This window comes from Trifolium pratense, linkage group LG4 (genome assembly GCF_020283565.1).
Source record: "Trifolium pratense cultivar HEN17-A07 linkage group LG4, ARS_RC_1.1, whole genome shotgun sequence".
Lineage (NCBI taxonomy): Eukaryota > Viridiplantae > Streptophyta > Magnoliopsida > Fabales > Fabaceae > Trifolium > Trifolium pratense.
In genome coordinates, this window is record NC_060062.1 from 5852727 (window position 1) to 5866564 (window position 13838).

At 35.7% G+C, this 13838-nt stretch overlaps 1 protein-coding gene across 2 annotated transcripts; it reads right to left on the minus strand.

The window, feature by feature from the left end:
* Positions 1 to 215: 215 nt before the first annotated feature.
* On the minus strand, positions 216 to 9638 carry LOC123921646. Of its 2 annotated transcripts, XM_045974273.1 has the most exons (15): positions 9257 to 9637; positions 6089 to 6482; positions 5825 to 6002; positions 5553 to 5692; positions 4231 to 5455; positions 4028 to 4128; positions 3772 to 3916; positions 3253 to 3321; positions 3106 to 3151; positions 2676 to 3001; positions 2288 to 2367; positions 2052 to 2187; positions 1343 to 1520; positions 1146 to 1228; positions 216 to 691 (listed from the first exon to the last, which is right to left on the minus strand). In XM_045974273.1, the coding sequence occupies exons 1-15, from the start codon at positions 9366 to 9368 to the stop codon at positions 560 to 562; spliced, it is 3345 nt and encodes a 1114-aa protein (XP_045830229.1). In that variant the 5' UTR covers positions 9369 to 9637; the 3' UTR covers positions 216 to 559. The 2 variants fall into 2 exon arrangements, with proteins under 2 accessions (XP_045830229.1, XP_045830228.1); XM_045974272.1 differs by having other exon boundaries at positions 5553 to 6002; positions 9257 to 9638.
* Positions 9639 to 13838: the final 4200 nt, after the last annotated feature.

Consider the following 13838-nt stretch of genomic DNA (forward strand, 5'->3'; position numbering starts at 1 on the left):
AGAAAATGGATCGTTTATTTAGAGAAGCTTGGATAAAAAACTTACACTTATGAATTGTTTGTCCTAATTTATATCTAAATTATTTCTTCCAATCATCGCATTTAAGAGTATCACCAAATGATGATATGTCAACCTAAGTAAATTTATGGCACTCAGTGATTTCCCTGCCTAAAAGAAACATTCAATGGTAGCATGATTTGTTTAACCAAGTCATGTATGATAAGAAATGTAATCCAACTGATTTTCCATTAAAGTACTTGTATAATATTGCAGACAAAATTTCTGTTTGAAGACTAAAATTAAGAACTGTATGCAGTACCGGCTCGGCAGTAGCATCTGGGCACATTTGTTTCTAGAATATAATGGATACAATTTCTTCAAATGATTGCATTAATCTCAAAATTTACAAATGGCAGCCTCAAGATGCCATAGATCATAGAAGGAGGCTGGTTGCAAAGACAAATGCGGCAACCAGGAACAATTACAAAAACAAAAATGTAACTTTGAAGACAGCATTCACACCTTTGTTTCTCTGTACTTTGGCCAAAAATGATTATATTTACTTGACGAGCTCACCAAATCTATGTTTTTCTTCATGCACCTGCTTGAATACATCATCAAGTTCGGGAAATGCCGACAAAAGCAGCATCTCCAGGAGATCAAAAGCCAGCAGCTTCAAGCAAACAGATGACTGCAAAAAGGAAATCAAGAAAGGTCTTTATAACTATGCTAAATTAAGGCCCAAAGATCATTTATTTACTCAAGTCAACACAACATGAGATTGTTAAATGATCATTTCGACAACATGATGTGGTAAAGATTTCAAACTATAATTAATAATTCGTTTACTAGACTAAGGAGCGGCTCAATATCGTGGATCATAGTAGTGAGGTTTTCACTTTTCAATAGGAAAGGTACTTTTATGAAATTAATACAAACAAATTTCCTGCTGAGAATTATATAGTGATAAAAAGTTAACCTGAAACATTTTTTAAATAATGTTATTAACCATTAGAAGCACGAGCAGAGCAGAAGTGAAGCCAAATAAATTTCAAATTGGGATTCAACGTTGTTATAACAACACCACAGAAATTAATAGATAAACAAGTAAGCTTCTCGGGACAACATTATAAAACAGAAATTACCTGAAGAAAAAAATAAAGATCCCTTGCACATTGTTCGTACTCCTTCTTTCCGACAAGACCTACAATTGCTGGTGGTGCATGATCTACACAGAGGGGTCGGTTGTTTAAGTATAACATATTTTATTTCAATAGAATTGAGTATGTGATATTGCACAGTCATAATTACAAAGATGAACGAGAACAGTATAAGGTATTACCGATCATTAGCTCATATACAAACTTTGCGCGCCGATCTGCCTCTCGTTGCTGCTCATCATCCATCCTTGGAGTAGATACTGGTGTAGATTGATGGCCATTAGGTGAACTCTGAGATGGACCGGTAGGTGGTCGTCGATTTGGATGCTTGGTTAAGAAAATTCCATCAGGCCAGAGTATCTATTTAAATTGCAGTCACAACATCTCATCAGTACACTATGTCCATATCCATCATATATAAGCAATGACAGAGTATAATATGTAGCATCGTACTAATTAAAACTGCATTGTTGTGTCGAAAGATTATCAGGAATGTATATCCCCTCCCAAAACCAAAGATACCCTCTCTAATTTCTCATTTCTATTATTTATAGCCTTTCATCTCACCCTTCCTAATTAACTAACTAGTTAACTGACTAATTAAAGGATTACTTTATCAATACTCCCACAAGATGGAGCTCTGATGCCGATTTGATAAAAATGGGATCAGATTATAGAAGAAAATGGTGTTTATTGATAGGAAAGCGCTGTTGTAGTTCTGGTATTTTAGAGACCTTGTTCTCTCCCACTCTAAATCCCACACCAAAACCACCCTCTCTAATCTCCTTTCTATCATTTATAGTCTCTCATCTCACACCCTAACTAACTCATTAGAGGATTACCTATCAGCATCACAATTTTTAGAAAGAAAAAAAAAGATTATAAGATTACTTGCTCAACTCGTGTGACCCCTGAAGCAATCACTGATCCCTTTCGGAGAAGCAGAATTTTCTCTAACAACCAATCATCTAAGGCATCACCCATTCCTAGTTGTAAGACTTGTTTAGCAACCCAGAAAGCCTGCCTCCTGTAACATATACAAAATGCAAGCATTTTAAGATCAGATCTTACTAATGAAACTTAAATCCAAACATTTAAGATCAAATAAATTAGATTTTTTTAATTACCTAATCCATCCACCATCTTGCAGCTGGAAGATAACATCAACCAGATCCAATATGGGTACACTTAAATTAGGTGGCACCCACTGCATAGAATTATATTAATCAGAACCAAGAAACCATCATGCATAGAATTATATAAAAACTATTAGCAAACCAAATATCACCATTTCTCTTTTTGGTAGCAGCAATGAACAAAAAAATAAATAACAAACTATGAAGCATTGTCATGTCGACACTAGTAATCATTTGAGAAAATGACATAATTGAATGTAATCACATGTGTCAATGTCATCTCGGTGATGGACACAGGACACACCTTTGATCAGAAATGTCGGTAGTACATTAACAAAAGAATAATACTCCAGAACTACAGATTTAGTGTTTTCATAACCTCTGTTGGAAGAGTTTCAGCAGTATCATGCTGCACATCAGAGAGCTCGTTTGAACTATCTCTTCCTTTCACTGACTTCTGCAAGTTATTGGGAGAATGTGCACTCTTCCTTGGTAGAATATCTGCATTGCTTCCAGAATTGTCAAATGACTGTCTTGATTCCCGTGTATTCTTTTTTGATGGTAGAGAAAGAGGCGTGCTATTTACTGTTGGCCTCGATCCATTAGCCACGGCATGATTTTTTGTTTGCAAAAAAGAATCACTTCCGGGTGCAGAAACATTGGAACTGATTTTAGTCTTCTCAGACGACTTAGCATCCAGGCCAACTAGAATAATTATAATAAAAACAGAATCCATTACATTTCAAAAGATGGGAATAGGAGGTAATAGAACTATGTACTTTCAATATTCTTCATCAACAATGAGTCACCTGGTAATGTTTCCATTATAGAAAAAGAATTTGAGAATACGTACGTCTGCAATAAATAAAATATAATAATGAGGTGAGTCAGATAATTTTTATAATGAAAAACTTTTGAGAACAGAAGAGAGGAAACTGCTGCACAATAAATCAGACCTGAGAGTCAACACTCAAAAAGTCCCATAACTCAATTGATTCTGAAACTGTAGGTAGCTCCATAAGTTTCTGAAGGCCAATAAGCAATGTGTCAACAAAATATTTTCAAAACCACTGAAAATTGTAAGCAAAGACAGAAAAACAATGTTGTAATATAGATGCAAAAGGAGGTATCAACTAAAAATAGAAGTGAACTTGTATCCAACATCTCTATCCTGCTGTTAACAAAGTGTTGGTCACTCCCAATTCTATACAGTACAAAAATCAGAGAATTTATTCCTCCAAAAAAAAAAAATAACAACGAAAGTTGACCAATCAGCTAAAGGAACCAGTTCATTAATAATGCAAACCTACCAATTAGCCAAAGAAACAATTATGTACCAGAAAGTGACTCTTAAGCAATAATGTAGACACAGAAACAACAAATCCAGAACTGTGTTCTATTGCCACAGTATTGGGTAGTGGTACGAACCAAAGAAATGTGAGCTTTTAACCTAAAAAAGTCTGAGTTAAGTTGACCTTCAAATATTTATCAAGCAATTCACACCGTTCTTGAATGGTTGCTACATCTAAACCAGTTGACAGAAAATGTTTAGGTGGCAAATGAAGATTATACTCGGAGAACTCTTTCAGGCGCCGATGCAGCTCCTCAAAATGACGAAACCTTAAAAAAAATATTGTAAGCTAAATAAGAAAGAGAAAGGAAACATAAAACACTAGAAGATATTGTTGGATCAAAATTTGTTATTAGAAATCTGAGCAAAGGCTTTAGTACCTTCTTTTAATTGACCAACTGTTATTATTTACATCTGTAACAGATATGGAATAAACGGCAAATGTTCTTGAACCACTCTTGACAATATTTGCACCCAAGACCTACAGCAGTGAATTATCTTACACTTTTTCATATACAAACATATTGGTATATGAACTTATTCGTTATTGATTAAAGAAGCTATTTATCACCATCACAAGTACCTCACATCTCAACTTGTAAAAGGAATCTACGGCAGAAGAACTTCTCAGGGGATTAACAGCCAAACTGCAAGATTCTGATTTAGAAATTGAGGACGAAGAGGCAGCTGCTCCGCTATAAATTCTACCCAAACTTTCAAAATCAGCATCATCAGAGGATCCGTCAGAATTCACAGGTGGTTTTGGAGAGCCAAGTATGTCTCGACCATCACCAGATAAAAAGCTTGACCTCTCAACTTCCTGCCACATATTTGTCTTTAAATCGCTTGACCGGGACCTTTTACTGCCAGATTGTGTTCTGAATGATCTCGGATAACGGGAATGGTTCTTATTCCTTTTCTTTGTACTGTGGCTATCAACATTTTCAAGTGGGTGATGAACATAAGAAACAGCCTGGTTTCTGATACTTTTTCCATCCCAAACCTTAGTTACAGGGGAATCAAGACCAGTAACAGTACTAGTTTCATCATCTTCAGAAGTATAAGAAGTATTGCTCTCTGATTCACTCATATTCCTATTAATGTGGCTGTCCTCATCATCTTTATATGAGGTAACTGAAGAACAAGTTGATCCATTCTTGTCTGTGTGAACGGATGCATTTTCAACAGTGAATTGACTGCTGTATCCAGAATTAATGTGGCCTCCCTTAGAGGTATTAAGCTTCAATCTAGTATCGTGTTCTTTGGGTCCAGATGTTGCCTTCATATGATCTATCTTGAGTGATTTTCCTGTTGAGGGATGTTGTGGGGCTCGCTCATTTGACTGGTTCTCTCCATCCTTTTTCTGGTAATTTTTGCCCTTTGCCCAAACATTCTCAAAATGTTCTGGTGCAAGAGTTTGGGTCTTTCTTCGAGAGACGACATCTAAAATATCTCCCCATTCTCCTCCTGAGCGATATCGTTGAATACCTTGGTCACCATTACTTTGTGAGTTTCCAGGCAAAGAGTTCCATGAACGGGAAGATCGAGTATCCATTGAAAGCAACGGATCTCTAGAAAGGTTATCAGAAACATTTCTTTCTGTAGATGGCTCTGGATTTCTGGACTGACCATTTTTTAGCTGTGTAAGCTCAACACCAGTAGCAGAAGGATCTAAACACTTGGAAAAATGATCAGATGAAGTTTGTGACTCATCTTCTTTAATGGGGGATAGCCCTTGAGCTGCATCAACCCCCTTGTTAGCCTTGGTCTTATTAATTACCACAGATTCAATTCTTTCGTTAATAAATCTGCAAAGAGGATAAAAAATAAATAAATAAAAAAAAGGAAAAAGGAAAAATGAGAACAACATATGTCAAGAATGAAGCAAAATAAAAGAAGACCTACCTTGGATTGGCTAAATTTAGGACAGGTCGCATTACAGCACATGCAAGAAGCTCCCTGACAATATATCGAAAGAAAGAACACTGCAGATCCTCAGACTTGAAAGTGACAGACATAAGACCATTCATCAGATGCTGCAAAACCTGAAAAATAAAGATGCACGCAGCATTATAATCCCAAATTAGGAAATCTGAGAAACAGAAGCTTGACCCATGGGTGAAAACAAAATTCCCCATTACGCCATGCATGCATGTAGAACAAGAAAGTGAAACAACCTTGTGCTCAGCTTCAGAAGAGAATAAAGCAGGATGCAATTTGTCTTCTGCTGCCAACACAATTTTTAGCTCTGTATCCCGTCTTTCAATTGTTAATGAATCTGTGTGTTGTTTTTCAATCTTTGAGATAGCAGCACGAAACAGCTCCAAGTGAGTGCAAATGAGATTAACAAGATCCCTGAACCAAAAAGGGTTAATTCCGCAATCAAACAAACTACAATTCAAGATAAAGAAAAATCATGGACAAAAAGTGAAACTACGAACCTTATCAAAAAATCAATCAGATTTATATTTCTCATGCGTCCTGAAATTTCACCAAGAACACCATTAACTATTTGCACCAACTCCTCGGGACCCTCTTTGTCTGGTGTTAAGCGAGAGTACCAAAGGTCTGTCACCCACTCAGAAATCAGATGTCTGGTGAAGTGATCAATTGCATCCTCAACAACAGGAGAATTAACTTTTGCTCGCCACTCAAACTTCGCAACTGCTTTAGGATTTTCGGTAGGCTTCTTTGAAGACTGAACACTGGTGGAGCCTGATTTATTGTTGTATGCTGCAGCTTTTCTCTTCATTTCATAATCCAGTGATAAATAGCGGAAAATGATAAGTAAGGAGGCTGCAGCAGGCAAGTTGACCCAAACTGAGGAGCTTGTCACTGAAATAAATGCAATAGAAATTAAATCAAATATCGGGATCAAAAAAATATTAAGCTATAAATTAGCAAGTGAAGTGAAGCGACAACCTCTAAATATGCATAATTTTGTAAGTGTTGGAAAAAGGCGTAATAGTAACAACAAAATCTTGTAGTTACTCAATGAACACAAAAGTAGGGGTGTTCAAGGGGCAAGTCTAAGTTGATAAAAGTGGTGAAAATGAACGGTTTCATTGAAAAAGATCAAGTAGTTTGATAGAAAAAATCATCTGAGTGATTGTTTTATTATTTTACAACACAACTATATATGCAGGGGAGACATAATTGAAATCTCTCAATATTAGGAGCAAAAATGGTAACAACTAAAGTATGTATGAAAACTATGTCAAATAGTAAAGGAAACAGTCCAATTCACCCCAAGCTGAAGCATATATATCATCTGCATCGAACTTGTAACATATATAATCTATCTAGTGAAGCATAAGGGATATCAACTATGGGATTCCTGGAACTCAAAGAAATCTCAACGATTCTTGCTAGAATGTTTTTATGATGAAATTATAGTCAACTTCTATCTATTTAGTCCTCTAGTGAAAACTAAGGTGTGAAAAAAGACACAATGTCTATTGATTATTATCACAAACAAGTTCATAGAACCTATGTCATAAAACTTCAATATATGGAGTAAGTTTTTAACCACAGAGGTTCATAAGTAGTATGCGTCATAGCGCAATTATACAGGCTCAGTGAGTGATAGAAGAACCACCTCAGAATATTGCACTTTCTTTTGTGGGAACCTTGTAGCTTAAAGGAGTAAGAACCAAAGTGTTAGTGGTTTGATCAGTGCTGAGCAAAATTCATAGCTATGGCACAGAAAATGTGAGCTATTGTGGATAAAAATTGTGGTTGATGACTTGGAGATAAAGTGTGAAGGCCCTATTAAGTTATTTTGTGACAACAAGTTCGCTACTAGTATTGTTCATTATCTTGTTCACCATGATAGGAAAAATTTATTGAGATAGATTGACACTTCATCAGGGAAAAATTGGACAGCAAATTGGTAGCAACTGCCTACATCCCATCTGGCCAATAGTCGGCACATGTGTTAACAAAAGACTTGTCAACTAAACGAATCAACAAACTAACTTACAAATTGCAAATGATAGATATCTATTCACCAGCTTGAGGGGGAGTGCTGAAAATATGTAATTATCAGAATTTTTATATTAGACCCATCAATCAGGTCCATCGGTTAGAGCTTGTCTATATATTCAAATCAATGCTTGTACTCTACATAGTACATACTATTGAATAATATTTGATTTTTTACAAGGTACAGCATACACTTTCAGGTCTGAATATTATGTGACAGGCAGTTCCGTTGTGTTGACATGAATGTTTTAGTTTCTACCCAGAGCATGTCAGTTTCTATGCTAGTAGTACCATCAGTATTCCATCTTGGGTCATGACAATTAGAATCATACCATTAACATGAACAAATAAGTAAGTTGGAAAGAAAAAAAATAAAAGAAAACTGCAACTACATTTTGATCATGAAAACGTTAGCAACGCAATAATTTAAACCATCAATCTGTGTGATGATTTACCCACAAGATTACAGGTTTAACATCCAATGATTCTAATTTGACAGCGGCGGCTACAACCAAAGACTTCTGTCACAATATTCTGTTGTGGACCATATCTAAGAATGAACCATTCAGATTCCAGATCGCTGCCTATAATTTTTTTTGGTCTCCTTTTGCTTCTAATTACTAAAAAATATTCTACATCTGATCTATCCTCTTTTCGGTCTTCTTCACATATGTCCAAATAATCAAAAACCAAACTCTATCATACTTTTTGCATTGGGAGAAACAATGAATTTCTCCCTAATGATCTTATCTTATGCGACCACTTATTCAACTTATTCATTCAAGCATCCTCACTCTGTGTTGTCAAGAAGCTATGGCAGCGCAGCGCTATAGCATTGCAGAATGCTGTTCTTCCGCGATAAGCTATTTAGTACAGAGTGTTGTCAAATAGTTGCGTCATAAATTAATAGAGGAGTAAAGAAAAATTGGAGAGAGAGAGAGAGTCGATGGATAGAAAGAAAGAAGTAACAGTCAACATATAATCAAGTAAGCATTGGAGCAAGTTAAAGAAAAACCGTCGACATTAAACAAACAAAGTCGATAGGCTAGATTTGACAACCATACGAAATAAATAATAAATAACTCCTAGAGCGATGGAAATAACCTAGGCAGTACGCCTTTCAGCCTAAAATTTTAAATTTACCATTTAGCAAACTAACTATTACCAACGCGGCCTGTAACTTAGTAGTCTACCTATTGTGTCATTTATTTTCTCTATATATAGCAGATTGTTCGACATAGAACACGTCAAATACTTATTTTATAACCGATACTTTCCGCGACATGTGATTGGCAACACCGTTCTCATTTCTACAACATTGAACTTACTTTCTCCTATAAACCTTTCCAAACAATATCATCATTTCTTATAACTATCTCTTAATTTCAACAGCTTTACTAAACTAATTACCCCAAATTAAGATACATTAGATGCTAAACCCATCACTTCAATCCTACCTACCATTTTTTACACAGCTAACAATGCAATTACAACTATGAAATAATGATTTCAAATAACTTAAGCAAGTGATTATCAAAGAAAAAACCATTGAAACGAAACAAACAACACAGAATTGAAATTGAACAAAAAGAGAATAACAACAATTTGAGTTTCGTTTCACTCACATGACATTAGATAGGAGAGTCCAACAACGCAAACGATGAGAATCACAATTCGTTTCTTAGCTTCTTCAACGAGGTCTCTAACTGCTACTTGATTAGGTTTCGGCATACTCATCTTGAAATTCTCGGAATCGAAGCTCCGATTGGGAACAACGAATCGCGATTGAAATCAATCGGAACGACTACTCCATTGATGAGGAAGAACACGATGCGAACCAATAGAAAGGGAAAAATTGAATTGAATTGAACGAAGGTTTAGAATGTTAGGTATTTTAATTTTAATTTTGATTTTGATTGCGTTTTTTGGTGATGATGGCGTTTCTGAGAGTTTGATTTTTCTGAGTTTTTGTGTGTGTCAGTTTTCGTTTACACTCTCTCGCTCATGATATTGACGTGGAAATGAATAATATATAGTAGAGCTGGAGAAATTTCGAGTTCGAACTTCAACTCCTGCATGTTATAAATTTTTATCGACTGATTTATGTTTATGGAACTCTTATTATTTCAATTTCAGTCTTTGAATCTATCGCTTATCGCCATTATCATGGTTACATTCTTTCCTTGTTAACACACATTTTTTCATTCTTTCTTGAAAAGACTATTTTACGGAAAATGTAAAGTATGGTTAAGAATTGTTGAAATTTGAATTTTGTCGAATAATTTAATATTAGACGGAGCTTAACAACTCGAGCTTTAAGTTTATAATTGATAATTGATATAACTTATATGTAGATACTGAGTAAATGAATATTCTCCTCTATATGGAATAAAAATATCTTTGAATAGTGGTTTTGTTATGTTGTCTTATAGAGCTTGAAATATTCTAAAAGGATCGGCGTATTCAGGTACAATATGTTGTATCTCGGAAAATATTAGTTTGTCATGGTTGTATTGTCAGACAAAGATGATGATGACATTGCGAAGAACAGTATAGGTAAATCAAATAGGAAGTTTGTAACGCCAATTAGTTAATATTTTTTAAGAAAAGAGTTTATGTTTCTATGTACACAAGATGAAGAGGTAATTACATGGGTCGATGCAAATTCCCCAATGGACCAATGTCTTTCAATGGAGAGAGGAAAAATAAAGGGGATACAAAAAGAAGAAATGATCGATTATGTAGATCAAATATTCTTTTTGTCAAGTAGTCTAATGAATGAAATTTCATTCTTTTAAGGTGAATAATTGGAGTGTTCAATGTTCGAATCCTGATTTTTGTGTGGGGATGACGTGCCTTGTGTTGTTTGCGCAAAAATCTTTTTCAGTTTGCCAATAGATCTTGTATGAGTCATCCATGTTAGGTGGGATTGTTTGTTGCGGTGGATTCATTATTTGTCTCAATTTATGGGCTTGTTTGGTCTAATTTTTGTCAGAGCTTATGCAAACAGCTTATGCAATTTTTATATATTATTATAGGTTTGTCAAAGTAGTTTATGATAAAATAACTAATAAAATTACAATTTTCACCGGTGTGAACTTATAAAATAACATAAAACATAATTTATATTGCATAGCTGTTTGCATAAGCTCTAAAAAAAGCTAGGTACCTGGTCACCGGTGACAAAAATTGTGGCTCAGCGTCTCCATCAAATTTTACCTTATATCATTGCTGACAACCAAAGTAGCTTTGTACCTGGTCGCAATACTATTGACAATATTATTGTTTTGCAGGAACTTGTCCACTCTTTTAAACATATTCATGGCAAGAAAGGGTATATGATAATCAAGTTGGATCTTGAAAAGGCCTATGACCGTTTGGAGTGGCATTTTCTTGTTGAAACTATGGAGTTGCTAGGTATTCCTGAATTCTTGAGATCCCTTATATTTCATTGTGTGTCTTCAGCAACTCTTAGCATCAATTGGCAAGGCTCTGCCTCTGATATGTTCTCTTCCACTAGAGGACTTCGACAAGGAGACCCTATTTCCCCTTATTTATTTATTTTGTGCTTGGAAAGACTTGGTCATAGAATTCAAGATGCGGTGACCACGGGGAACTGGGATCCCTTTAAAGTGGGAAGAGGAATAGGTCCTGCTATTTCACACATGTGCTTTGCTGATGATCTTATTCTTGTTGCTGAGGCTTCATCTAACCAAACTATGTTGGTTCGTTCAATTTTGAAAGACTTTTGTGATGCTTCCGGCCAGAAATTAAATCTTCAAAAATCTCAAGTCTTCTTTTCAAATAATGTATCAGGGGATCTTGCTAATGACCTAAGTCAAGATTTGGGAATCCAAATTACCAAGGATCTCGGGGTTTATTTAGGTGCACCAATGCTTCATAAAAGGGCCTCTAAATCTAACTATGAATTTATTCTTGATAAAATGAGAAAAAAGTTATCAGGATGGAAAGCAAACTCTCTCTCTTTTGCCGGAAGGGTAACTTTGGCGCAATCTTCTCTAACTAACATTCCTGGTTATGTGCTTCAATCAAGTAGAATCCCTGTCTCAGTTTGTGTCGAGGCAGAAAAAATTTGCCGAGATTTTATTTGGGGCTCTACAACAGATCATAGGAAAACTCATCTGATATCGTGGGAACAAATTTGTCGTCCTAAGGAGGAGGGGGGATTAGGTTTCAAGAATCTTCAATGGTTGAATTCGGCTTATATGATGAAATTGGCTTGGCAACTAATTACATGTCCAGACAAACTTTGGGTTAAGGTGATGCGTGCTAAATATTCTTGTGGTAACCTTATAATTCCTACGGTGAACAATAGATCCAATTCTACTTCTACTTGGAAAGCTATTGTTAATGTGTGGGAGGATGTCAGTAGCAACATAACTTGGTGTATTCAGAATGGTCACCATGTTCGTTTTTGGAAAGATGCTTGGATCCGGGATTGTGGCCCTTTACTAAATCTTGCATCTAATGGTATCCCTGTTGGTCAAATGGAATTTGTTGTCTCTCATTATGCTGTGGATGGCAAATGGAATTGGGAAGTGCTCAATCAAATTCTCCCTCAAGAAATTTGTGAGAAACTTACGGTAATCAAGCCTCCATCTAATGGGAAATCAGATTTTCCTTGTTGGAACCTTACTACAGATGGTAATTTTTCTCTCAAATCAGCATACTCTCTCATGCATGGCAAGCATCATTGTTTTCCAACAAACCGAGAAATATTTCAACATATTTGGTCTTGGCAAGGCCCAAATAGGTATAAATCGTTCTTATGGAAAATAGCCCATGATAAAATTTTAACGAACGATGAAAGGTATCATAGAGGTATGACTAGAGACAACCTTTGTCCTAGATGTGGTGACTACCCTGAAACAATTATGCATGTATTAAGAGACTGTGAAGAAGCAAAAATATTCTGGAATGATCTCATATCCCAGGACGTTTGGAGCAAATTCTTTAGTCTTGGACTCTATCAATGGCTCAATTGGAACATCACAACTCCTAGTATTGGTACGACTCATGAGAATTGGGAAACTTTCTTTGGAGTTGTTGTTTATGAGCTTTGGAAAGATAGAAATAATCTGGTGTTTAATAGGAAGTCCTTGATTGGTAATCAACTTCTTCGAATGGTAACCAACCAAGTTAATTTCATTATATCAACCTCTAATTCTAATGTGGCGGATCAACCTCACCAATCGCGGCGAAGTATTAATGTTTCTTGGATACCTCCACCACAAGATCACTATAAGGTTAATATTGATGGCTCTCATAAAAAGTCTACAGGGATTTCTACATGTGGAGGCCTGATTAGAGATTCGCATGGCAAATTCATTCGTGGATTCTATAGTAGACTTGGATCTTGCTCAGCTGTGTGGGCAGAACTATGGGCCCTTCGTATTGGAATAAATATGTCAAGCCAGTTGAATATCAGAAACGTCAGTTTTGAAATGGATTCTTTGGCCGTGGTTAATATGGTTAATTCAGGCTCAACTCCAAATGCCTTCCTCCAACCTCTTCTACAAGAGGTAATCTCTCTTCTCCACCGCCCTGGATGGAGAACTTCAGTTCATCATGTGTATCGCGAGGCTAATCGATGTGCTGACCTGTTAGCAAACCTCGGACACTCTTCTTTAGATTTTAATTGCAATTTTTTTGAGGTTTCTCCTTTTGCTTTGAAACTCGTTCTAGAAGATGATGTAAGAGGGGTTAGTTTACCTCGTTTAGTAGTTTAATTCCTTTTATTATCAAAAAAAAAAAAAAGCTAGGTCAAACGGATCTTATATATAGGGTAATGCTAATGCACACCCACTCAAAAATAAGGTGTACATTAGCCCTATACCTTTTAGTTTATGACAAAAATACCATTTTATCGTTTATCAAAAGTAATTAAATACATCTGCTTTAAACTTTAAAGTCATTATGCAAATCAATTCAAAGACTCTTTTCTCTCTCTTTGCCCCTATCACGTTATTGCTTGCTGCTACAAGAAAAAGTTTTGGCACCTTAATGCGTTCAACTTACAAAAGTTCATGTTCTAGCCAATGTGGTCTATCCTTTAACCATTTTCATGTTTCCATTCAACCCTCTTTGACCCAATTTCGATTTTATTATTGTACTAATTTGGAAGCAAGTTTTTTACTAAGTCTTAATTCTATTCTTGCCTTTTTACACAAACAGAGCTATTGATTT

What these genes read in the sequence shown, in the direction of transcription:
- LOC123921646 (XM_045974272.1), bottom strand. Translation starts at nt 9,368, where the DNA reads ATGAGTATGCCGAAACCTAATCAAGTAGCAGTTAGAGACCTCGTTGAA. An exon ending in TGTATATGAGCTAATGATCG is followed by an intron (nt 1,229 to 1,342) that starts GTAATACCTTAT and finishes CCCTCTGTGTAG; the next exon opens with ATCATGCACCACCAGCAATT. An exon ending in ATCTTTATTTTTTTCTTCAG is followed by an intron (nt 692 to 1,145) that starts GTAATTTCTGTT and finishes TCCTTTTTGCAG; the next exon opens with TCATCTGTTTGCTTGAAGCT.